At 30.3% G+C, this 25,030-nt stretch overlaps 1 protein-coding gene across 1 annotated transcript; it reads right to left on the bottom strand.

Annotated features, from left to right (window-relative positions):
• Nucleotides 1–10,962: 10,962 nt before the first annotated feature.
• Nucleotides 10,963–21,426, bottom strand: LOC129217630 (uncharacterized). The gene is made up of 6 exons (XM_054851959.1): nt 21,228–21,426; nt 16,771–16,829; nt 15,646–15,750; nt 13,100–13,132; nt 12,953–12,991; nt 10,963–11,321 (listed from the first exon to the last, which is right to left on the bottom strand). The coding sequence occupies exons 1-6, from the start codon at nt 21,364–21,366 to the stop codon at nt 11,238–11,240; spliced, it is 459 nt and encodes a 152-aa protein (XP_054707934.1). The 5' UTR covers nt 21,367–21,426; the 3' UTR covers nt 10,963–11,237.
• Between the last annotated feature and the right edge of the window lie 3,604 nt (nt 21,427–25,030).

Raw genomic sequence — 25,030 nt, 5'->3', positions numbered from 1 at the left:
AATTTGCGTATTCTGTTACAGAACAAGGATCCAGGAAATCATTGAAGATCAAACTATTTCTTAAGTAATTTATTTCATTAAAGAACTATAAATTAATCTTCAATTAAAAAGGAATATTTTGAAGCAACCATTAAGCTCTCTTTACTTGTTTTGGATTTCATAATGACTAGTGAAGAGCAAAGAATATTTACTAGTTCTTGCCAATATGTTAACGCAATTTCAAGTTACTTATCAAGAAAACAAAGTTACAAAACTATGAGGTTCAAAAACTTTTTGAAATCATTTTACTCTTTTAGCATAATACATGAAGTTTCCAACCGAAGTAAACTCTAAAACTGTAAAGGAAATTGGATGGTCTCGTGAGTAACCGGTAATAATAGTGTCTGTTAACGTCTACTTGCAATAGCATATTATTGGATTTTAGATTCAAAATGCACTGAAAATTGCGCTAGTTTTATTCAAAATACAGAGCATCAATAGGCTAAACAATATCCAACACAATAAGTATATCAATTTAAATCTAGCATGACCATATAGTCAATTTATTATCATATTTTAGGCAAATAATTTTTTTATAATGATCACCATAAAAAATGCACAATTACCGCTTTTTGCGATTTCTGAAAACTTATGAATGAAAGTCAACTGTTTATCTTCTATACACATAATGGGGTGGTTTCCTTCAATCAAAAGTACTACTTTTAGTCACTGAAATTGATAGAATAAGCAAAAAAAAAAAAATCATGGACCCAGAAAATACTTCATTTTCCCAACAGTTATTTTTTAATTAATTTTTTTAAATGTCCGAGTTTTCAAACAAGGCGTGGTATTTATGACGTCACGAATAATTCATTTTGGCGCATCTGTCTGCCACGATTCCAAGTTATGATAATCAAGAAGCGAATGAAATATTACGTTCAGCGAATGGCAACAGTGAATGGCATTTCATCATTTGTGACATAATCCGCAGAAGTGTAAATAATGAAAGCGCGCTGATTAAAGTAATTTATTAAAAATAGTAATTTTAGTCAAGTTATTTAAAAAATTATCAGATCCTGTATTTATAAGCATGCTCTTTCAGAAAGAAAATGCTTTTAAATATTTGGAAGCGACCTCATTGGTGAAACCAATTCCCCCATACAATTTTTTTTTAAGCTGGTTAGTGTTATGTGAAAAAGAATTCATCAAATAATTTGAAAATTTCATTTTTTGATTAAAAGAAACTACGAACTAAGTAAATGTGTCTAGATTAGATTACAAGTAAGAGCACAAAATATCCTCACAAAATTATATTCCTTGCTTTAACAGAGGAATGAAACACTTAATTTCTGCGCAAATAGGTTTCTACATCATACAAGTAGCAGTGTGTGGTTGTGATTCGGGAAATCAGACATTGAAATGAACTTCGATTCCTTATTTTCACAGAAAACAAAATCAGGAAAATTAGTTTCCCAATGCATGTAGCAATAACTCTAGTATAGTAGACCGGGGCATGATTACGCGGATTTCTTTCAATGAATTTTCTAATTTTTATGTTTTCACCTAGTAAATTTTAGACAGCGGTTTTATGAAGCAGTTAATGAAGTTAAAATTTGTATACTCAGTTGTCGCTCAGCTTGTGTTTTTAACCACAAAAAGGGGGGGGGGGGGGCGTGGAGTCTAGTCGGTTGTGTAAACTAGCCCCGAACACGGGGCAAATTTACGCATCGAGTGGGGCACGTTTAGGCATATTAAAAATGATACCAAGAAGTAAGTTAAATATATATTTAACCAAATTTAAATGTTTTATTCCTCTTAAAACACTTGAAACTTAAGAAAATTAATAATGATTAATCAAAGAACATTTTATAGGCTGAACTGAAATCATAGGTCTTACGGCTAATTAAAAACAGAAACTATTTAGTCATCTTCTTCATCACTAATGTATTTTAGTAACAAAAATGAAGTATTTCTTTTCGCATGCTTGTCATGGGACCACGTTTTGAAATCTAAGACATTGAACTCTGTCTTATCCTGTTTTGGATTGATTGTGCAATTTCAACCAATAGATGCAAGCACAATTTTTTGCTTCGTCATGGGAATCGTGCACTAATTTCCGTTTTTGAATACTAACTTTTTCCACTCCGCAGGTTTTGGTTTCATACTTTTTTCTTCAGTCTTCTAGTTCTACTTCAATAGAAACTTGTAAATTTTTAAATAATTTCTCCTTTTTGTTTCGGTCTGCCCATTGTGACTTTTTCTTCGTAGCTTGTAACTGCTTTTGCCTGGGAGCTTCTTTAATCGGAGTATCAGTTAGGAATGCGAGCATCGTCTTTTTTTTTCCTTTCAAGGTTTCTAAGCTTTGGTCCTGCGTTTTCAAATGGGCTCATATCAGACAAAGTGGAAGGCCTACTAGCAGAAATATTTTTATTGTTGATAAGCCTTTTCATTATTTTGACATCTAATGTTTCTGTTAGTATTTTGAACGTAATCTCTTAGCATCTTTAAAATAAGGGAAATGTATTACAGGGTGAAAAGTGTATAAAGTTAAAGCTGAGCAGTCATGAAGACAACACTATATGATTGTAAGCTATAAGATACGAATATGTTACTTAAATTAAAATTAATTATGGTTTTCAAAACTAAATGCCCAAAAAATATGAGTTTTGAGACTGTAGGGGAGACTGGGGATACTTAATCCCCACTTTAGTTTTCAATTTTTTTCTTTTCTGCAAATTATCAGTTTTTTTTTTCTAACTACGGGAACAAAGGTAGTTTTTTCCTCCTTCTAACAGTATTTTTTAAGTTGAAATTAAAAAGACAGTTTTGGTAAAATACTTTTTTCCAATAATTTCATAAAGGGATCATGTATCCCCACATCAAGGGATACATGATCTATTCATGGAGGATACTTGATCCCACTTAGAAAATACATAGACTTTTAATTAGATCAGTAATTTATTTATAAATTTTAGTTTCCTGCATAACGCTTGAAAAAAAAAGAAAGAAAAGAAAAAAAACATATTTTAATTTTTTTTATTAGATTATAATAATGTGGAATACAAAATATTATATTCCACATTAATATTAAAAAAAAATGTACACAACTTATATGAACTTCTGATGCTTTTGATCAGTTACTTATTCTCCAATACACTTGTAAACAATATATTTTATGAACAATTTTTTTAAAGTAGCGTAATGGTGAAGTTAAAATTACAAGACATTAGAAAAAATATTTGACAAGCACAAAATTCAACTTATTCTTCTTGTCTTACAATAATAAAATTAATAGTTTTATCTTGAATTAATTTTAAAAAAGAAGGAAGAAAAATGTAAGTATCAGTGTACTTATAAAAAAGAAAAGAAAGCCTAGCATACACTGTTAAAAATTTTCCGGAAAATTTACGGTAATTGTTACTGGCATCCATGTTGCCAGTAACTATTACCGTAAAAATCAAGTGTTACTGTAAAATTTTACGGTTTCCTCGGTAGGCCACAGCAACCAATTGGCGCTGGGATCGCTTATTTCTCCGGTATAAATTACCGTAAAAATCAGCGATGCCATTTTACAGTAACAATTACCAGAAAATCTTCCTGAATTTTTAACAGTGTACGTTTTCAAAACCTGGAAATTCAAATGCAAACAAATCGTTTGTTGTAGTTCTTAAAGTTCCGCTCAACCCAACTGAATGTGTGCAGCTTAAGATATTTTGTCGAATTTTCAGGAAAAATAGATGATTAAGCATATTACCTTTATACTTCAGAAAACTAATTTCAAACTCTAGAAATCTAACTTTGCATTCTATCCGCTATTGGATCTGCATAATGAGCAACTCACTTTTTTGTTGTAAATCTAACTATAGCAAAATCAATTTTTCCTTCAAATAAAGACTTGACATCTATTTCATTTCGTTTAAGCTCATTTGGCTGATCAGAACATAATTCATCATTCAATATTTTAAAATTTTAGAGTTAGTTTATGTTTAGATGTTTGAGGTGTTAAGTGAGTTACAAGTGCGAACTGATGTTTTAATTGTTGAGCTTATTTGCTGAAGTGATTGTTTAAATCTATCACTCATACTATGATAAATTTTATTATGTTGACATGGTTTTGAATGTTTAAAGTTAATATCAACTAAGAAAACAACAGTTATATTATTTTCATTCTGTTTATATCGTCATATGGATACTTGATCCCTGCGATCATGTAACCCTTTAGACGAAGGGATCAAGTATCCCTAATATGCGATTCTTACAAACATGCTTGTTCTATTATTAACAATCAGTGGCAATTTACCAAAAATATGTCTCAATTATTAAAGTCTGTCTATACTTGAACATTACACTTCGGTATTTTTTTAAGTTGTATATAACGGATAATGTAAACTTCAGAATGCTTGCCTAAGAAAAGTTGACCTTAACACATTCAGACAATCATTTCTTGAGCTAAAACAATATGACTAAAAAAAATGTTGCCAGTTTTTATGTACAAGTATAACTTTAATATAATTGTCTGGTTTCAAATCTCTACTTAATGATTTTGGTACATTTTTGGCAGTGGGATCATGTATCCTCAGGGATCAGTTATCCCCAGTCTCCCCCTACGGAGCGAAAAAAGCGTCAGGGGCATGTTTAGAAGAGAGGCAGCGTAGTAAGACACAGTAAGAACGTGCGTTAATGAACCCCGATGTCAACGCGCAGTTTTGCCCCGTCGCCATGCTTGGATTTATTTTTAATGTGCAAGAAAATTTAATAACATTTCTGTTCATTCAACTACAAATAAAAAAAAGTTAAAATTCTGCTAATTTTTCTGCTTATTGTTTATTCTTAGCTAAGTATTATTTACTCGCAATAAGCTTCAAAACGTAAAACACAAAATTTACTCAACTTAGTAAAAAACAGATAATCTTTTTCGCATGCTAGGCATTAATTAAAAAACTTGTGAGAATATTTGCTAGGGAGCAGAATCAATTTGTTACGACTTTTGGCCCTCTAGTTATGACTCGTTTGGAAAACAAGGCACTGCTTAAATGTGCCCCGGTCAACCCTACTGCTGTGGGCAGATTTGTCATATATTCGACGTTAGTTTTATTGTACACTAGTGGAACCGGCGCGGCTTTGCCCGTAGTAGAAAATTTAAAGGTCTTTTAGTTCGCCTGTATATTTACAAATAATGTATGGTGAATTTCTCCCCAATTGGCTTGCCCAAGTTACGGTTCTACGTTATGATAACTTGGTAATTTACTCGTTCATCTTATGATATTTTTGCTCGGGAAAATGTTCTTAAAATTGGAATAGGAAAAGAACAAAATCGAATTTTCAAAAAATTGCTTCGACGTGCACATTTACATGCTACAAACAAACTCTGTGCCAAATTTCATGAAAATTGGCTGAACGGTCTAGGCACTATAAGCATCACAGAGATCCTGACAGACAGAGATCCAGACAGACAGAGATACTTTCAGTTTTATTATTAGTAAAGAAGCTTGCTTATTTTGTTTTCTGCTGGAAATCAAGCGTGAAAAAAGCGTCTTAGTTCTAACATTTCCTAATTGTTAGTATTGATACCAAAAAGTTTAGAGGCCTATTTGTTCAGATATCTCGAAAGCTCATTTCTGCAGATAATGCTATTTACCTACCCACGGCAGAGTAGTACTTCAAAATTTAAAAAAGAAATGATGTTTGAAATTTTCTTTAGTAATAACTAATTTCCATTAAAAGCCACATAAATTTCAATAAAAGTCCCTTTCTCTCTTTTTATGTAACCAAAAGCATGGTGTCAGGCAACACGTACGATTAAAATATTTTTTGAAACTCCTTAAAAATATCAGTTTTACTACTTAGATGGAAATCAAACAATTTGTTTTTGATGTGGTGTGCTTTACCATAAAAAGGAAAGTTTCAGACGAATGAGATGAGTCTAAGAATAATGAATTTTCTTGCATTTTCAAGTAGCAAATTTTACACATTAATATCAAATCTTTTGTTCAATAAATTATTACTTGAAAAAACATTAAGATAATTGCAGTTTTCCTGCTTTAAATATTTGACTTAAAAAATAACGAGCACGGTTCGATCAATTTCATGATTACCTTCTTTTATTGCTCGATGTATTTTCCTGATTAAATGGCAATAATCAATTATCAAACATTATTTTAGTATTTTTTATTGTTTATTTTCTGGAAAGTAGATGGGTATTTTTTTCAAAAGCAAATAACCAAAATAAAGGTCGTATTTTCTTTGTAGTAAACATCAAGTGTTTCTTAGCAATAAGCATACGGATTACAAATTTGGTGTAGGATTCACATTAAGCACTAACAATTATATAAATGTGGTGTGCAGAATTCCATGATTGTTTTTGTTTTAAGAACATCTTTGGCACTTAAACTTTAAAATTTTGGACATTTGGTGTCTCTATGATTTTTTTAAATTTTTATTTTGGGTTCGATTTTATCACCTAGTGAGAAGTAATGACCTAAATTTGTTCTTTTACATGTAGTTAAGTGGTAGCAAACCAACGGTAATTTTGTCGAGAAAATTTAATTGCTGCACCAAGCAATGAATTATTAATAAACAAAATATAAAAACAGGACATTAATTGGTCAAAGAAAAACACAAAGAAAATATCTTAAAGTGCTGAGTTCGATGGTGAAAATAGTAGGAAAACAAAGCATTCCTCTTCTAACTTCACTTCAGAAAATCAAGCCATAAACTATGGATTCAGCTTATTTTGAGTTGAATATCATGTTTTAATGCCCGTATTAATGGTGATAGCTTTTTAATTCCAGTTAAAACTTTTTTACTTAAAGCTAGTTTTAAGAAGGAAAGAGTAAATGTGTTTTCCACAATTAAAAAGTAATTACTTGAATGATAGGAAAGAATTATAGAAATGTGATAAGTTAATCCGGTAGGAAAAAAAATGTTTGTAATTTTAAATATCATTTCCGTAATAAATGCTTCATGTGATGAGAGAAAAGGTGCAGTTGCACTGATAATTAGTAAATATTCACTTACGATGCAAGAGTATAATATTACATAAAAATTTCAAATTTACGAACTGTGGTAAGAAGTTTTTTTTTAGAATTTGTTTGCATTAAACATTGATAAATCTTCAACTGTGCTGTAGATTAGGAACACAACCCGTAAAAGTTAGTCACTTGCATTGAAGTTATTCTGTATTTTAAGAAATATAATGTGACTATTACTTGATAACAAATGATTATTATTGATGTTTGTTAAACATTTCTTTACAGTGATTAACTGTAAAACAGAAAAGTGCAAAAAACCTCATATAATGTTTAATTCACTGAAAGCATAAACCAGAGAAATATATTTCTTAAAAGCTTGTTAATCTACAGCATGTAAATTAAAACTTTGGTCACTGCAACTAATATTTTGCATCGATTACGACCTTTATCTCCATCTATCTCTATCTCTATTTTTGCCAAAGTGCAACATGAGAGAACGTGACCATTAAGCAAATTATCATCTAAGAAAAAAAAACTGAAATTATATTTAAGAGTAAACTCTATTACTTTTCGCATCCAACTTTTGAGTTTTATTATTATTCAGCAATAATAAAAAGCTTTTTAAAAAATGAAAAGAAGTACAAATTTTAAAGATTTAAACAAAGATTTTGGGTGTATGTGGAAAATGTTTTCCTACTTAGGTTTGAACATATGTATAGAAAACGAACGAACATGTTGCAGCATTACGAAATTGATAAAAATTTCGTTCTTTCCAACTGCCATGCAAGCTACTGCTGCGTATCTATTATATACTTTACGGCTCAGTCCAAATGCTTACATATTCTTGACAAGATTTTTAATATGTGTACTTCCAAACGTCATCTGGTTTCTTTTGTTCCTTAGAAGATTCAAAATTCAATCCTTACTTCTTGAGATGAGCAACATTCAGCTGAAACGGAGAAGTAGCCTTACATCGAGAATGAGTAATTTAATGATAGTGATTACAGTTCTGTTTTCTTCATCATGGACTTTCGTGAAGATCGCCAGATTCCAACTGGACACCCGTTACCAGTTCTCTGTGTGGGAAATTTGCATCAGATTTATCACGGATAATCATGAAATGTTTTTTTCAGCAGTCTACGCGGTCATGTACTGCAGCACTTGCTGTGTGTTTCTGAATTTCTTCAGAAGTTTTAAAATGAAACTGTCATCACTACATTCTGACAAACGAATGACACCGCTACTGAAATATTATACCCAATTCCTCAAGTGTTTAGAAATGTTTAACAATATTCATTCTCTCATTGTTTTCTTTCTCATATTGCACCATCTCACGTACATATCTTTGAGTATCTATGGGATAATGAGTAGGAATGATTGGTTTGAAAAACGATGGCTGGAAACCATTTTGATCACTGTATACTTTTGCTGTGTCGTTGGAGCGGTGACAGCAAGTGCTGCAGAAATTTCTTTCAATATAAAAAGTATTAAAGCTCTTTTGCTGGACCTTGAAATTATAAATGGAATTACATTTCGCTCCGACAGACGCCTTATTAAAAATATTATTCAGAGGGAGGCAATCGTGTTTACTGCTGGCAATATCTTTGATTTGAATAAAAAATTTATAATAAAAGCAATAGGCACGGAAACTGCACAAATATTGGTGTTCTACCAGATTTTCAGAAAATCAGAATCACATGTTATTTCGGCTATATGATTATTTCGGCATGTTTCGTAGTTGCAGTTGGGTTAAATAGGTTGTTTTTAAAAGTCGTTATTACAATAATATTTTATTTCGAGATGAGCTTTCAATTGGGGAACATGGGGCAAAGTGAAATAGTCAAATATTTACTCTGCTTTTAGCTCCAACTATCTGGTATTATATTAACTATGTAGTAACATATGTAGTCTATTCCAGTCTGGAAAAAAATACCGCCAAAAATTAAAGCATTTGGAAATACAGGTAATTTTAAAAATTTGATTCTCGTTTTGTAACATTTTGTTTAAGTCAAAAATTATTTTTGTTACTATAAAATGATAAAGTTCCTGTTATTTCCTGAATATTTTGACCAAAAATATGTTTTATAATCGAATAGAATATTTTTCATTAGAAAAATATATTTTTTTTTCACTTTGCTCCATGAAAAAAAAAAAAAAAAGTGAAAATTTTGCACTCTTTTTTTCACTTAAATTTAGTACCAAAAACAAAAAATACTGTTTCAAAGCAAGTTTTATTACAAAATACAGTCAAGCCCGCTTATTAGAATATCGGTTAAAAGAATATCCCGCTTTATGTAATACTTTTTCAATGTACCAAACCGTTGATGTCCATTATTTTAATCCCGTTTAATGGAATATCCCGCTTATTAGAATAATTTTTTGTGGAAAATTGGCTATTCCATTAAACGGGTTCGACTGTATAATGATCTTTCTTTTTGTACTGTAATTTTCAAAACAAATTTCCCATTTCTTCATTTTGAAAAAACTCGGTCATCTTAACCATTTCACTTTGCCCCACATTCCCCTACATTTTACACAATACTAATGGATAATGTCGTCATTAACTTTATTAACATCTATTGAGTTTTGCCGCTGATACTTTCCTATTTATAAAGTTTCATTTTCAACAAAGAACGATCCCACCCGGCCCCTTCCTCAAAAAAGGAATAACGAACAAACTATACCCCCATAACCCTCTTTTTAGATACAGAACAGCTTGATGAGAGTGAAGTAAACTTCAGAGAACTGTGCGAATGCTCTGTGTATGTTTTAAAGTTTTTAAACTTCATCAAAACATATTTAGCTAGGCATCCAGTTTGAATTGGAGTATTTATGTTTTACATTATGGCTTTCAAAACTGAAACAAAATGACTTCTAGTAGATAAAAAATGCATTTTTGTAAGTAGATTAAGCAAGTTACTTGTAGAAAAGTCAGCATGCTTCTTACCGTACTAAAACTGCTGCTAGGTACTAATAGTACAACAGTTTTGCTGTACTCATTAAATTAATCGTATTTATCACCTTTCTTATTTAGTAAAATTATATTAAGATATTAAGAATACAGTTGTATTTTTTTTTTTTTTTGAAAATATTGCTTAAAACATTTTTTTAAGATTCTTATGGTTACTTTTTAAAATTAAGTGTGTCGCAACCCCATTAAGTTATTCACCTGATACCTACTCCTGTAAAGATGTAAGAAAAGTTCACATGAAGCATTTTATTCTAACTTTTTTTTCGAATATAATTTTTTGCAAATCTGACTCCGATGTGCACACCGGTGTCAAAAACTTCACCTGTATACGAAATATAATGTTTTAGGCCTTCTCGTTTTCCCGGGAAAAGCACAACAGACAGAAGCGAACATTTTATTTTGATAAATTTATAGATTAGACAATAAATTGAGAATGTATTTGTTTCAATAAAGAAATTGAATGTGTTTTCTATGATTTATTTTTTTTGAGTCTGAGCACAAGAAACACAAAACAAAAACATTGCAGTTAGTGATCCAAAAGAAATAATAAAACATAGATTAAAAATCTCCAGTTTTATTACATTTCGGCTATTTTGAGGTTTTTTTTTTTTTTTTTTTTTTTTTGCTTACTATTAATCCTCCATCATTTCGCTGCGTGATTTTCCCGCTTCTACAGGTGTCTTAGATTTCCAATGCTAAATTCCACGAACCAGCCTGAATATACTCGCATTTGAAACCAAGATGTATGAAGAAGTTTCTGACCCATTTAAACCAATCGATGTCAATGCATACAATTAAAAAAAAAATCTACAGTTGTATATATGTTTTTTAGTGCTGAGAAATGCAACAGCCTGAAATTTTTATTTTCATTTAATTTGACGTTAAGACTTAACCCTCAATAATCAGAAATTGTTTTTAAAATATCGTGTCGTAAACAAAATGAGTGAAAATCTCTGTACAAACCATAATTTTATTTACAGTAAGAATACAGATTAAAAAAAATCAAAGTACTATATAGAAAAGTTAAAGCTGAGGATAAATTTGAGTACACAACAGTATTTGATATACATCAGCTTATTGAATAAAACAATAATTTTATGCTGGAGCAAACAAAGCACTGCTGTTAATTATTTAAATAAAATAATTCAAACTAATGAAAAAATAGATTAAAACAATGTTAATAAAGCAGAAAGATTGCAAACTATTGCATGCAATAATGTTCACAACTTTTTCGCTTTATTAACATTGTTTTTATTCCTTTACATCAACTTGTTAAAAAAAATTTCAGAAAAAATATTTCATATGAGTACAGATGATTAAAAGAGATGACGCAGACGATGAGCATGTTTATGGGTCTCTACGACTTTGCAACTTTCTTTTTCCAGTTTCTTTGCACATTCCTAAAAATAAACAAGTGATTGATAAGTAAAAGTATGGGGTGAGAGTATGAGAGTGGGATACTTTTTATTACAATCTTTTTTTACTTCCTTTTACAAGAAAAGGAAGTATTGTATTCGCGAAAAAACTTTCACTCAAAAATCGGCCTTAATTTCCATTTTTCTCACCCTCGAATGAATGCTGAGTTTTTTTTTTTTTTTTCGACCCGACTACACGTGAATATATGCCTAGGAGCCTACAGACCCCCGAGTTAATTAGCACGAATTTTCTCATGACGTCTGTATGTACGTGCGTATGTGTGTATGTATCTCGTATAACTCAAAAACGCTATGTCCTAGAAAGTTGAAGTTTGGAACATAGACTCCTAGTGCGGCCTAGTTGTGCACCTTCTCTTTTGGTTGATGCATTCGGATGTTCCTAAGGGGGTCTTTTGCACCTTTGGGGGGGGGGGATCATTGTTAATTTCGATGTAAACTCAAGTGGTGTTATAATTTGTTGGATACTTGGCGATGTATCACCAATGTTTTGGTCACCAACAAATTTGGCGATTATTTTTATATTAAATTTGGTTTCAATTTGAATCACATTCAAACTACTAATAATGAGGAAATGACATTAAACTGGAGTAAAAGGAAGTCATGTGATGTCAACCATCAGCTCGTTTTCTTTAAAATCTAGTATTTTATTTACTTCCCAAAATATTGGGGAGGGGATTAGGGAATAAGTAGATAAACATAAATTAAAAGTTCCAGCAAATGGAAAATGATGCCACTTCTGAAAATGATTTACAGAAAGCTGCTAATGGTTGTGTTTGAAAAATAAAAAAACACTTATGTACCATCAGGCTAAATTTACTCATTTATTATTTTGTTACAAACTTCTAAAAATAGTTATTGAAGAGCTAAGATATTTTAATTTTAATTTAACTGAAGAACAGTATTTTTAAAATAAATTATGTTTTAACTTGATCGAATAATTATGTTTAAATTTTAAATTAATATTTGAGTTTCATTAAGCAATGCAACTTAAATTTCAATTTATATTTTACTTTTATTGAAAGAAAAAGTTTATTAATTCATTTATTTCGTTATTTGAATGTGATAAATATTATAGAAAGTTTTGGTTAATTCAAAACGATACCATTTGTGAAAAATAATTTATGGAACACTGCTAATAGGTGTATTAGGAAAAGAAAAACAAATATGAGGCATGTACAATTCAGGTCAAATTTGCTCATTTTTTCTTGAACTTCTTAAAACTACTATTGATCACTTAGGATATTTTAATTTTAACTTTATTGAATAATAATATTGTTATTTTTTAATTTAAAGTATTTTAATTTCACTGAGTAATAATATTGTTATTTTTTAATTTAAAGTATTTTAGTTTCACTGAATAATAATATTTTACATCATATTTTAGTTTCATTGAGTAATAATATCTTCATTTTTATTCATATGTTAATCTAACTGAATAATAAAATTTTAGCTTCAATTATATTTTACTTTTATTGAAACATAAAAGTTTTTTTTATTAATTTTGCAGAAAGAAACTCATTTAGATGGTTGTCAATTATAATTCGTGCTGAGCTTAAAGTAGCTTATAATGTTTTTATGAATTTAATGCTTCTTACCTCAAATTTCAGCATGACTTCTTTCTCTGGATGTGATAGCTAAGAAAGGAACCATTAAAAAAAAAATGTGTTACATAAATTTATAAGAGGAAAGTATTAAAAAAAAATATTAATTTCATAATTATTATAACAACATAATCAGCTTACTTTTTTAACAGTTTCCACAGTGCAGTCAAATATCTAGAAAATGTGAGAAAAGAATATAAATTACAAATAATTTTCAAAAAAAAAAAAAATCTATACCATACCGCATACATTAACATGAGGGATTAAGTTTAAAGTTTAAGTTGATTATTGTAAAACGCAGGCCCGTTATTTAGGGGTGTCAAAAGGGGACAATTGCCTACCCCTTGGCTTTGAAAAAGTAATGTCTTTATATACAGTTGGGCATGGGTTTTTATATTTTTCCACATAAAATACATTAGTAATTTACCTTTTAACCCCCACCCTGAAAAAATCGGAAAAGGCGACCTGGTAAAAGGATCACCTATTATCAAGGTAAGTGATAGAATGTACAAATGATAAAGTTTAATTTACTTCTTGATAAGTCATAGCTTCTGTACATGCAATTATCAATTTATATTAAACAAACAATTTTGCCGAAATATAAATTCTTTGGTTTTGTTTCACTTACAAACAGTAAAGCAAGTTTTTAAATTAAGTTCTTTTCCAAATAGTGGGAGGTAGTCAGGCTATTGTTGTAACCTGATATGGGATGATAATATATGGAAACCTTTGCTCCCATATACTCAATCAGGGAGTTTCGAATAGACAAAGCAAAATATAATTATGTTTGAAATTTATTTTTTTATTTGCGAAATAAAAAATTTTGTTAAAAAAATCCCGTGATTGAAATGAATTGAATTGAATATATATATATATATATATATATATATATATATATATATATATATATATATATATATATATATATATATTAGGACCATGGTCCACTAGATGGCACTGAAGCTTTCAGGCCTTGACAATTTATGTTTTTTCTGTGTCAAACCGATGCAACTATGATCGGCTCTTAAAATTCTTGAAAAATTCAAAAAATATTGCCCATTTTGACTCAAGAGGCGCTAAACGGAATCCTATGCATATACCAAGCAATGTCAACGATAAGCGATTGGATGTCGCCTATTTTTACCGCAAGAGGCGCTGAACTCATCATGTGCATCCACCAATCAATGGCAACGTAATGGAAGACAGGGATTCCCTGTACCTATTTGTTGCCACGAGTTTCAGCGATTGCCATGGCCTGCAAGCGTAAGCGAAATTTTGTAAGACCATGTTTAGGGCATTCAATGTCATTCACGTTGTAAGGATTACTACAAAATAATGTTTACTTTGAGTACATAAAGATAATACGGATTAACCGAAACAGGATTAACCAAACTTTTAATCCTGATTAAACGTATAGATAGAGAGGCAAGTAATTTTTATCTGTAATACGGTTGTTACGTGGATTACGAGTTTAAAATCTGGCGATGTCATACGTCGGAAATAGAAAACAATAAATGTATGCAATGTCCTGAAGCTTTAAAATTCTTTCTATTGTCAACCATAAATAACCCCTACTATTTTCTTTTAAAGTAGGATTAAGTTGGATTGTGCAGCTGTTCAAAATGTATTTTTTAAGCAATTATTTCTAAAGATTTATATGAAATAGTGTTTACGAAACGAACATAAAACCCTTCTATAATTATTTTTATTTATTTGTTCATTCATTTATTTACTTTTCTTACAAGAAAAGTGCAAGTCAAGGTATGACGGATAAAAATTGCTTCCACATTTGAACGAAACAATTGCATGTTTGGTGATATTTTGATAGCTGAAATTCTAACAATAACTCCAATGGATTGAAACTAAACTCCAGTAGGTACCGTTCATTGTTGACCACTTTTTCGTTTCTTCATTTTCCTAAAATCAGGCTTATCACTAAAACAGTTAAGTTACCGGATCCAGTTCAACCGTTATTGATCACATAAGAACGTTACTCTATCAGTGAATTCGCTGTTAAGATTGAGGATTAAACACGAAATAGTTTATCAAGCTTATCATTAGGCCTGGTATTGGCAATTAAGATTACTGAAAATTCGGAAGAAAACATTAAAATCATAATCACTTTTTTTTTTGTATTTTACGGCAACGAGAGAAGAGAAATAATGAAAGGAGATACTTACAAGGGACCCAAACTATGCCAGAGTTTTGAATATTTTTATGCGTTTTGGAATCTGACTGATTAAAAGTTATTCATAAATATTTTTATTGGTCAGAAAATTAAATTTTTCTCTTTAATAGAATTTTCTCTCTCTCTCTTTTATTTTATTTTTATTTATTTATTTATTTATTTTTGAAGTGCATAGCATCTATTAAGAAATAGCATTTTTTTCCTTTACAAGTCGTCCATTTTCAAAGCATTAAGTTGATACAGAAACATAAGCTTTAAATCAAAATACAGTTCATTAATTTTCATTTAAATGTATAGACATGTCAATAACTCGAAACTGAATGAATTTATGGTATATTAAAGATAGGAAGTTCAGCGTTTAAAATTATATCTACTGATTAAGTAAGGATTTGGAATGTAACAATGTCGCGCAGTATAGTTCTACATAATGAAATTGACATCAGTTAGCATTTCTAATTATGAAACATGCTGTAAATGTAAAAATAATACAGATTTTTACCTTGGTGGGAATGATAAGATTCTTATAAAGGGGTTCGTGCTTGGTGCATCTAAGCGATATATGGCCGGCATGCTCCTTCTGACATTTTTCTACCGCTTTGAAAACCTGTATTGAAAAAAAAAAATATGAGTTAAACATTATTTTTATGTGGTTGAAATGCCTGCATTTTTAAATGCCTCTTACTACCGATTTATCTGCCCTGAAAGACTTTCCCGTTTAGGGCTTAGTTTTTAACAAAACTAGTGTATAAGCCCCATGGTAGTCATATATGTTGCACACGTAAATAACCTTAGTTTCATCTGATGAATTAAAAATTACATAGATTTTAGAAGAAGAACAGAAACTGGGCTCTAGTTAAGTCCTATACAAGTTGACCACTCTCCCTAGGATAGGGTCGTCGAGGAACGAAATACTATCTAACTATTAATATGATATGGGACAGATTCCAGGACGATGTGTACTGATTCCTGTACTGATTTTGAGTCGGAGGTGCAGTGACTGATTACAGCAGGCCGACAAGTCCTGAAACCGGGGCACCATCTTCATAAGAGGCCCCATTTTCACTTAAAGAATTATGCATCGCATTATAACAAAATTAAAGACACATAGATTTTTTAAATAATAATAAAAAATTAATGACTTGCTGATTGAAGAAAAGACTTCCTTAAAAAACGACTTTTATTCATTCTGCCAGTAGCGAATTTACCACGTCACAATTATGTGGGGCTCTGAAGAGGGCTCATAAATGCACATAATCAATGATTTACATGGTTATGTGGTAGACAAAGGGGCCTCCCAAAAATGCATTCCGACTGGACCGAAACCTGAAAATCAACCACTGCATTCAGCTATAGTCTGCAGGGGGTTCCCAAATTATTGTGGGATTAGGGACTCACTTTTAGTTAATCGGGCCTTGAGGAGGTACAAGTGCACAACATGCGATCGTACTATGATCTCTTACGTGTATCACAACATTTAAAATTTGTTTAGTATACTTTTTTAAGGCTATTACCATTGATGAGAAAAATTTTTAGAAATTGAAAATATAAATGGCTAAGTAAAGATGGTTTATAACTTTTATGCATGTTACACAATCTCTTGAGAGCAATAAAATAAGGTACTTACTCTGTATGGCATAAGCTTTTCACAGTGAGAGTATTTGGCACATAGAACTGGATCTCGACCTAAGGTAATAAAAGACATTCGAAATCAATAATTGTGTTATTTTTAATTTTTTTAAATTTTAGTATTGGACCTGTTAATTAATGTTACTTTTTTGAAAATTTCCCCTTTCCCTATCTTTGTCACAAATTGTCACCTTTCACTCTTTTCTACTCCATGTCGTGTGTCATGCTATATTAGAGCCATTCCATGTGACGGAACGGGACATTTTAAGTAGTTTTGTCACAAGATTCATAAATACAAATAATAACTGCCAGAAATTTTATTTTTGATGGCAACAGTAAAGATTTATAATAAGAACTATGTAAAACATTAAAATCAATTTGAATAAAATAATTGTACGACATGCGATAAAATGCCCGTGACGGAATGGGACCTATGCGAGCCCCGTTCCATCACGGGCATTTTATTAGGTATTCATCAATTATTTAATTTAAAAACGATAACTCTTATTGTTCTACGGAATTCTTATGACAAATCCTTACTGTTGCTATCAAAAATAAAATTTCTAGCTTGTTTTATTTGTCTAACACAAAATGTACTGAAAAAAGAACACTTGGCCATGTCAGAGTGATATATGTAAAAGGAGGCATTTTTTGCATTTATAATATGACGAATTACTTTTTCCGCACTTTGGCACAAGCGCGTTCGTAATCAAAATAGGGGCTAGTAGAGAGTAGAGGTGAGCTGTTTATTTTTCGTTCAAATGGCATTATTCTTAAAAACTTTTATTTACTCTTATTTTTTTCGCATTTTGTAAAAATGACCTTGCAATATTTTTTTTTATAACTGAAACCTAAGTTAAACTCTTATCAACGTCGATGTCTTTTGATATAAATCTATGAGAATACAAAATAAAATCAACAGAAGGAAGCAGCATTTTTTAAAAAATAAACATAAGATAAAAAATTTATAAAATTACTTTTTTATTAAGTAAAATGTGTGTTGGGATACTTCTTGTCACCCCTTCATCCCTCTTGGCACAAAGCCGAAATTTTTCGATTCCCCCCCCCCCCCCCCCGCTTCAAAGAATGACACCTTTTTTGGACAAGCCTATCGAGATTTGAGATATTCCGGATTATTACAGAGTTTCAAATTGACATTTTCATACTCTTAGGCACTTCGTGAAATTTTTAGTTCACTTATGCAGTCATAAATAGGTTGAAAGCTTATTTTCAGTTTAGATAATAAACGTTCTTCTTATAGATTATCAACCTTAAATAGGCTATACGTGGGTAGCAAACTTCTAACCTTGTTTCGAGATTTTACTACCTTTACATGTTTTTTTTTTTTTTTAAATCGAATTTTACGCTACAGCAGAATACATAAAAGTAACACAAGTTTTTATTATATGTAGTGGTTGCGTTGAATGGTTAATTTTTGTGTAACTCTGGTTTAAGTTTAGTTATTAAGGTTTAATATTGTTTCGGAGCAATGCATTTCTAAAAACTGGATCTTCTTACTCTATTACTAAGCGATAAAATTAAAATTGGAACTTTGCTCTGTTATCTACTCTGTTAGTGGTATTTTAATTAAACTAATGCTTCAAAAAATTTTATGCTAACTGTATGTTATTTGAAAAAATAATTGTTATAATTTTATAAATTTTATTTTTCAGCACAAAAGAAAAATGATATGACAGCCAGAACTGTTTGAGAAATTTAGAAAAAAGGCTAAGATAAGCCCTTATTTTTTTCAAAATTATTAATACGTTACTTCCTAGATTTCGGACTTTTCCTCTCTATTGATAAAATTGACTATTTAGTTATTACGATCATGTTCTTAATTATATTTTTTCAGTAATTGATATTTTTATTTTATTTATTATTATTTAAACTTTTTCGAAACCTGAAATTATTTTTTTCTATAATTAGTTCCAAATATATTATTTGTGTAACAGTATCTTGCATAAAATAAAATTCATGAACGCCCAATCAAATATTGTTTAAAAATAACATTTATTTTTTCTTTCTATTTATTTTTTAACTGTTAATTATGTTTGTTGCTTTTTACAGAGGTTTATACATTTCTTCCTGATATTATTAATTACATTCTCAACATTTGTTTCTGCTGGTTTTTGACAATATTTTCTAGACTGAATTATTTATTTTTATTTGTTTTCTATTATTTCACACGCAAGTTAACTCACACCCATACTTCATTAATAAATTTTCAATTTTTTTTTTTTTTTTTTGGTGAAAATAAGCTAAAAGTGTAAAATAAAGCACCAAAACGTCTGTGAAAAGTTGTCTGAAACTAACTATTTATATATCATTTTGAATTTAAGTACCATGTTATTTCGCACATTTCTACACTTCTTTTTGCCAAATTGTTCATAATTATCTATATTTTTGTCGTTTCAACAATCCAACAGGCTGTAAACAATACAAAATAGGTTCTGATTGCACTATAATTAAAGCAATTAACAGATAACGAAGGAAAACTTTAATCTTTTAAGGTTTCAAAATATATGGCTCAGTTCATTGTTGAAAGTGATATCTTAGATCGCGACTTTCATCTGAATTTTTTATGAAACTTATTTTCTAAGCCCTATTATATTTGATAAATTATTGGTTACTAAAGCAAATAGTAAACGTAACGGAAATCAATACGCATTAAGGTAGACCAATAACCATGAAAAATATTAAACGCTGACAGCTATCGATTATGTGCACAATATTATCCTTTGTAGCGAGTCTCTTTCTTTTCAAGCAATTTGTTACTGCTCAATACTGTCTTTTGACATAATCCGCAAAATTTCTTTTTCTTATAATTTCAATTCGCAGGGTAAAATTGAAACGAGACAGGAAAAAGATGCTAGACATATAAAAAGTTTTTGTTGTTTGAAATAATTTGAAGCTCCGTTTCGGTGATAATAGTATTCTTGTGAAAACTATTCCTAACCGCAAGAACAAAAGTTTTGTTAGAATATTTGAAGTGATTAGCAAGCTGATTTTTGTAGTCATTTAATGACTTTTTAAAGCAGCAGGTTTCTGAATCCCTAACAAATAGTCACAAAAGTTTATTCTTAAATCAAAATTGAAATTCATTCACTAGGCAATTTGAAAATTAATCAAGATTTCTTGTTTGCGACACTAGAATGAAGTCTATGTAGTGAAACTTTTCAAATTGCTATTGCATTTTTGAAATATGTACTAGTTCCTGGAAGGTGAAGGGTAATATGACCTTTTTTTTCAAAATCGGTATTTGAGCAGTATCTTACTCAGCTTTTTTTGCTCTATTCAGAGGTGTAAAAAAGCACTAAAACTTTGATAAAGCACGTTTTCATTTTACCCTACATCACAATCCAGTTAATCCAAATCATCACAAAAAGGAAAGTTACATCTCATCTCCTGTCGAACTAAGTTTCAGCCAGGTACAGATTTTGATCTTTTTTGCTAGATTACTGCAATACTTGCTTCGGGGTTTCAAGGACTCCCCTTTTCAATGCAAAATAGTGAACTTTTGAATGTAATTGCAACCGGTAATTGCAATAAAAGTGAACAGCAGACAACTCAAATATAAAAAAAGCAAATTACCGAAACAAATAAGACAAAATGAAACCCCATAGCCTAAGCTTATGACATGATTCCCTTCTAAAAAAAACTCGTCACCATTTAGAAATGAAAAAGGGGATCCTTGAAACCCTGAAACACGTGTATGCAGTAATCTACTATTTTTTTCGCGATAAATCGTAGTTTTTTTCTGTTATTTTTCTGCAGAAAAATATTTATTTATTTCTTACTTTATTTTAGTTTTGGAACTTCCATAAATTACTTCTTGAAGATAATATATTTTAATCAATATGAGAAATTGATTTAAAAAAAGGGCAGTATATACAAAAAAAATACTGACATACAATCAGGGGCGGATACAGATTACCGTTTTAGAGGGGTCATGTTGAAGCATATGGGGTTTTGGGGGCACGAATAATTTCTGAAACTGCTCGGTTGTCAATAAAAAGCACCAAATCAGCCAAGAGTAAAACGCGCAATAGGACATAAACGTAACTAATCAATTTCATAAGCAATGAAAGGAAGTAGTATTTCAAACATTTACTCCGAACAGTAATTGATTAGTTAAAAAGATTACTATAATCGTTTACACTTTTACATTTTACTCATAAAGTATTTGAACGCAATGTAGATAAATAATTTTGCCGATGGTTAGGGGGTCATGACCCCTGTGATCCTCCCCTTGTATCCGTCCTCACATATAATTCACGTTGAGCGGAAGAGTGTTCTGCCCAAAAAGTTTTATGTACAGGTTAAAGATGCTTACATAGTGACATGGAGTAGAAGAGCTTATAGATCCCATACCAACTACCAAAATCTATAGTTTCAGATTCTTGGCGAAAATAAACATTGAAATAAAAATATCGTAAAAGCAACAAAACTTACTTATAGATATGCACTCTACAATCTTCAAAAATTCTGCTTTTCGCATCGATGCCAAATATGTCTTTTCAATGACATGAACTCCTGAGACGTATGTTGCCAAAAAGGCAAAAGCAATGCTTGCTACAAAAAGTGTCTTCATGACTGGAGATCTCTTTAGGATGTTAGAATAAAACTTGGAACACGTTTGGATGTTGCCAATGGTTTCCTCGATTGCTTATATATGATTTTTCGATTCATTTGAGTTTTTCCAGAGGTGTATGACCATACAAAGAAGCTAAGTCTTTCTGAGTACTGATTAGCGAGATTTCATCAAATGTTGAAACTGAGGGTAAGTCCAATGAGCGTACGTGTTCATTTGCAAATTTAATCGGAAGAGCCATGTGACGTCGGAAACAGATACAGCGTATCTAAGTGGTGTGTGATGCACTTCTTTAAAATCTGTTCATTAGCACTTGGAAAATCAACAGGAAAAACATAGAAACACTCACAGAAGCTAATAGATTCAGAAAAGAATTACTCAAGCATGTCCGGTAATCCTCTAATTCGACAACGGATTACGAGAAGAGTGTCCAATGCCAAGTTCAGCGATGCGTAAAGGTTGGGTGAAAGTGTTACATTGATGCAAACAAAGCTATAATTTTAGACTTGCAGTATTTCGGCCCTGTTTTTTAACCTTCGTTGTTGTAAATTGTATTTATGAAGTCATATTTTCAGAAAAAAGCTTCGGATTTTGAACTTACGAGCATTTATATTTTGTTGTTGGCAGAGTTAGGTACAGTTGTTTCTTTTCCAATATCTGTTTACAAGAACAAGTCTCACAATTACCGGCTATTCTTCTTATAAAGTGAAGTATTATGGTACATGGGAACAAGATTAGTTTTACAAATAAGCAATAGAAAAGCGCAATCATTATTGTCTCAAAAGATAGAATAATATTTGCTATTCATATTTGAAAAAAAAAAATGCTCCCCAACAAAAATCTTTTTTTTTTTTTTTTTGAAACTGTGTTCTTATTTCAGCTTTTCAAATTTTAACACATAATAAATACTTTAATTAATGTACATATAAAATGGTGTAGCGTGCTCTCTCTATTTTCTTTTTTTGAAGACTTTTTCTGTACTTGCTTTCTCCGTCATAATTTTCACACTTTGCTTCCGGTTGCCGGGTTAAATTTAGCCCGGTGAAACTTAACATACTTCCACTTTTCAATTGTTTCTAGAAACAATGAAATAATAATAATCATAAAACTAAAGTTTCGTTAATAAATTTCGCGCATAAGTTTCAAGGCTAAACCTAAGCAAGCATACATTTGGGGATTCTGGCATTTCAATTATTGTATAAACTAAATATAAGCCCTTAAAATACATATTTTCACTTATGTGAGATTCCACGTGTGCTAACGGAACAAAGTGTTAGGCCGCTTCGCTTTAGAGACGTTTAGAACGGAATTTTGGAAGGGACGTGTGGTAACAGAGCGAGAGCCGAAGATATTGGGGGTAGCCAGCGGAAGAAAGGGGACTGTGTTATGGATTTTGGCCATTAAATTATTATATAAGCTAAATATAAGCCTTTGATACAAATGTATGCTTTTTCGTTTTAACTTTTTCGTACAAAAGTTTTTTCGTTATAAATAATAAAACGAAAAAACTTTGAAACAAAATATTTAAAAAAATTTAAAATGTAAAGACTTTTTCATCATCTTGATTCGCTCTAAAAAGTATGAAATAAAATCAGTATTTAATTTCTTGATTATAATGTTAAAAAATTCTAGTTCATTTTAATATATTTATATTTACATTAATGCTAAAGCGGCCAAGAAAATGAGTAATTGATTTCTTGATTATAATGCTCAAAAATTTCAGTTTATCTTAATATATTTATATTTAAGTTAATGCTAAAGCAGCCAGTAAAGTTTAAATTAAAAATTTGATAGAAGAAATAGACGGTATAGTAAAAGCTGTTCGTACTAAACAATATACCGCCTGTTTTGTCAAATTTTGAATTTAAACTTTACTGGCTGCTTTAGCATTAACGTAAACACAAACATATTAAGATAAACTGAAATGTTTGAGCATTATAATCAAGAAATTAAATACTTATTTTATTTCATACTTTTTAGTGCGGACCAAGCTGATGAAAAAGTCTTTAGATTTTAATTTTTTTTAAAATATTTTTTAGTATTTAGCATTAACCCAGCCGTCTGCAAAAACGGACAGTAACTGCAAATTTTTCGTTTTTCACTTTTCTTTTCTTTTTTCGTTTTCTTTCTTTTCTTTTTCTGTTCCTTTTTCTTTTTTTTTCTTCTCTTTTTCCTTCTTTTTTTTTTTTTTTTTTTGCTTTTTTGTCAACTATTGTACATTATCTTTATCGTACAACTTATCCATTTGCTCTATACTGATGAAAAGTGTGAAATAAAACGTCTTATTCCAACATTTCCCTATTGCTAATATTGAATTTGAAACACGTTTGTTCAAATATTTCGAAAACTAATTTTTGCTAATACTGCTGTCTACCTGTCCACGGCAGAATGGTAGTACTTTTTGTGCAAGTTATTGTTTATAAAATCATTGCACAAAACACACAAATAAATATTTTGGTCAAAATTGCATTCGTTTGTCAATAAAAGTGTAATTGAATACCTGTAGTTCAAAATTTGAAAAATTTAAGAGCTTTATTCAAAATACATAGCTCTTGTGCCCACGAATAGAAGAGCTCATTTCCTAGTTTTTATTTGGCCGATTGTATTTCTATTTTCTATAAAACGCTCAAATAATAGCTCTAATAATAATAATAATAATTAGTTAAGGTTTAGTCCAACGGTTTGAAAATGGCTGAATTAAAAGCTAAAAAAATTAAAATAAAATTTACTATTCCTCAAAATTTACTTATTTGCCGACGTAGTTTCAGAATATGTTTATTATTTTGATTGAAAGGATTTTACATGTTTGGAAGCATCCAATATGGATTGATGTGATGATACCAATAATAATTAATTTTAAAAACCTATAGAGGAAAAGGGGGAACATGTGAACATTTTTTTTTATCTTAATTTCTCAGAAATTATTATCAATTTTTCGGGGAAAATGTGTCTCCATGATTGAATGATCTGTTCTTAATGCCCTGGATTTTTTTCAGATTTTTCAAAAAAATTATTTCTTATCTCGTTATGGAATTTTTAAAAAAAGTCTTCAATTGTTCGCATGTGCCCCTATAAGGGGGTACATGTGAACAAGCCTGAGGCACATATGAACACGATTGGAAAAGGCATGACAAGCATCATATTTCAAAGAAAAACCCTTTGATATAAAACGTATGAGTATATACCAAACCTCTACTATGTCAGTCAAATTGTACAGTAACTCAATTGAAAATATTTTTTCGAACTGCGTAACCCTGCTCAATGTCAAATTTTTAAGTTTCGTAGCATGTTGTAATTACTGGATCGACAAGAAGAAAATTTATAAGGCTAAAATTAACAAAGAATATTTTATTAAGTAAAGTTTATTATGATATATAGTGCGTTTAAGTTGCATACATATATGATGATGAATTTTAAAATTATTTTAAAATTAAGTTCTTAGTTAAAGGAAAATATTTTGTCTTTCTTTTTCTTGTAAATATTATGTAACACTAAACTGTTGGCCAGCTATTTAGTAACAAAAGAATTTCAAAAGTGAGAAATAATAAAAGTAATAAAAAATTTATTAATAATAATGTATAATAAGATTGAAAAATAAAATTTGCCAACAGATTGTAGCGAAATAGTAATTATGAATCTTTACACCCTTTTTAACACTTATAAT

The sequence above is a fragment of the Uloborus diversus genome, chromosome 2, assembly GCF_026930045.1.
Source record: "Uloborus diversus isolate 005 chromosome 2, Udiv.v.3.1, whole genome shotgun sequence".
NCBI lineage: Eukaryota > Metazoa > Arthropoda > Arachnida > Araneae > Uloboridae > Uloborus > Uloborus diversus.
The sequence above is the reverse complement of the archived record's forward strand: the minus strand, read 5'-3'. Positions and strand labels throughout refer to the sequence as shown.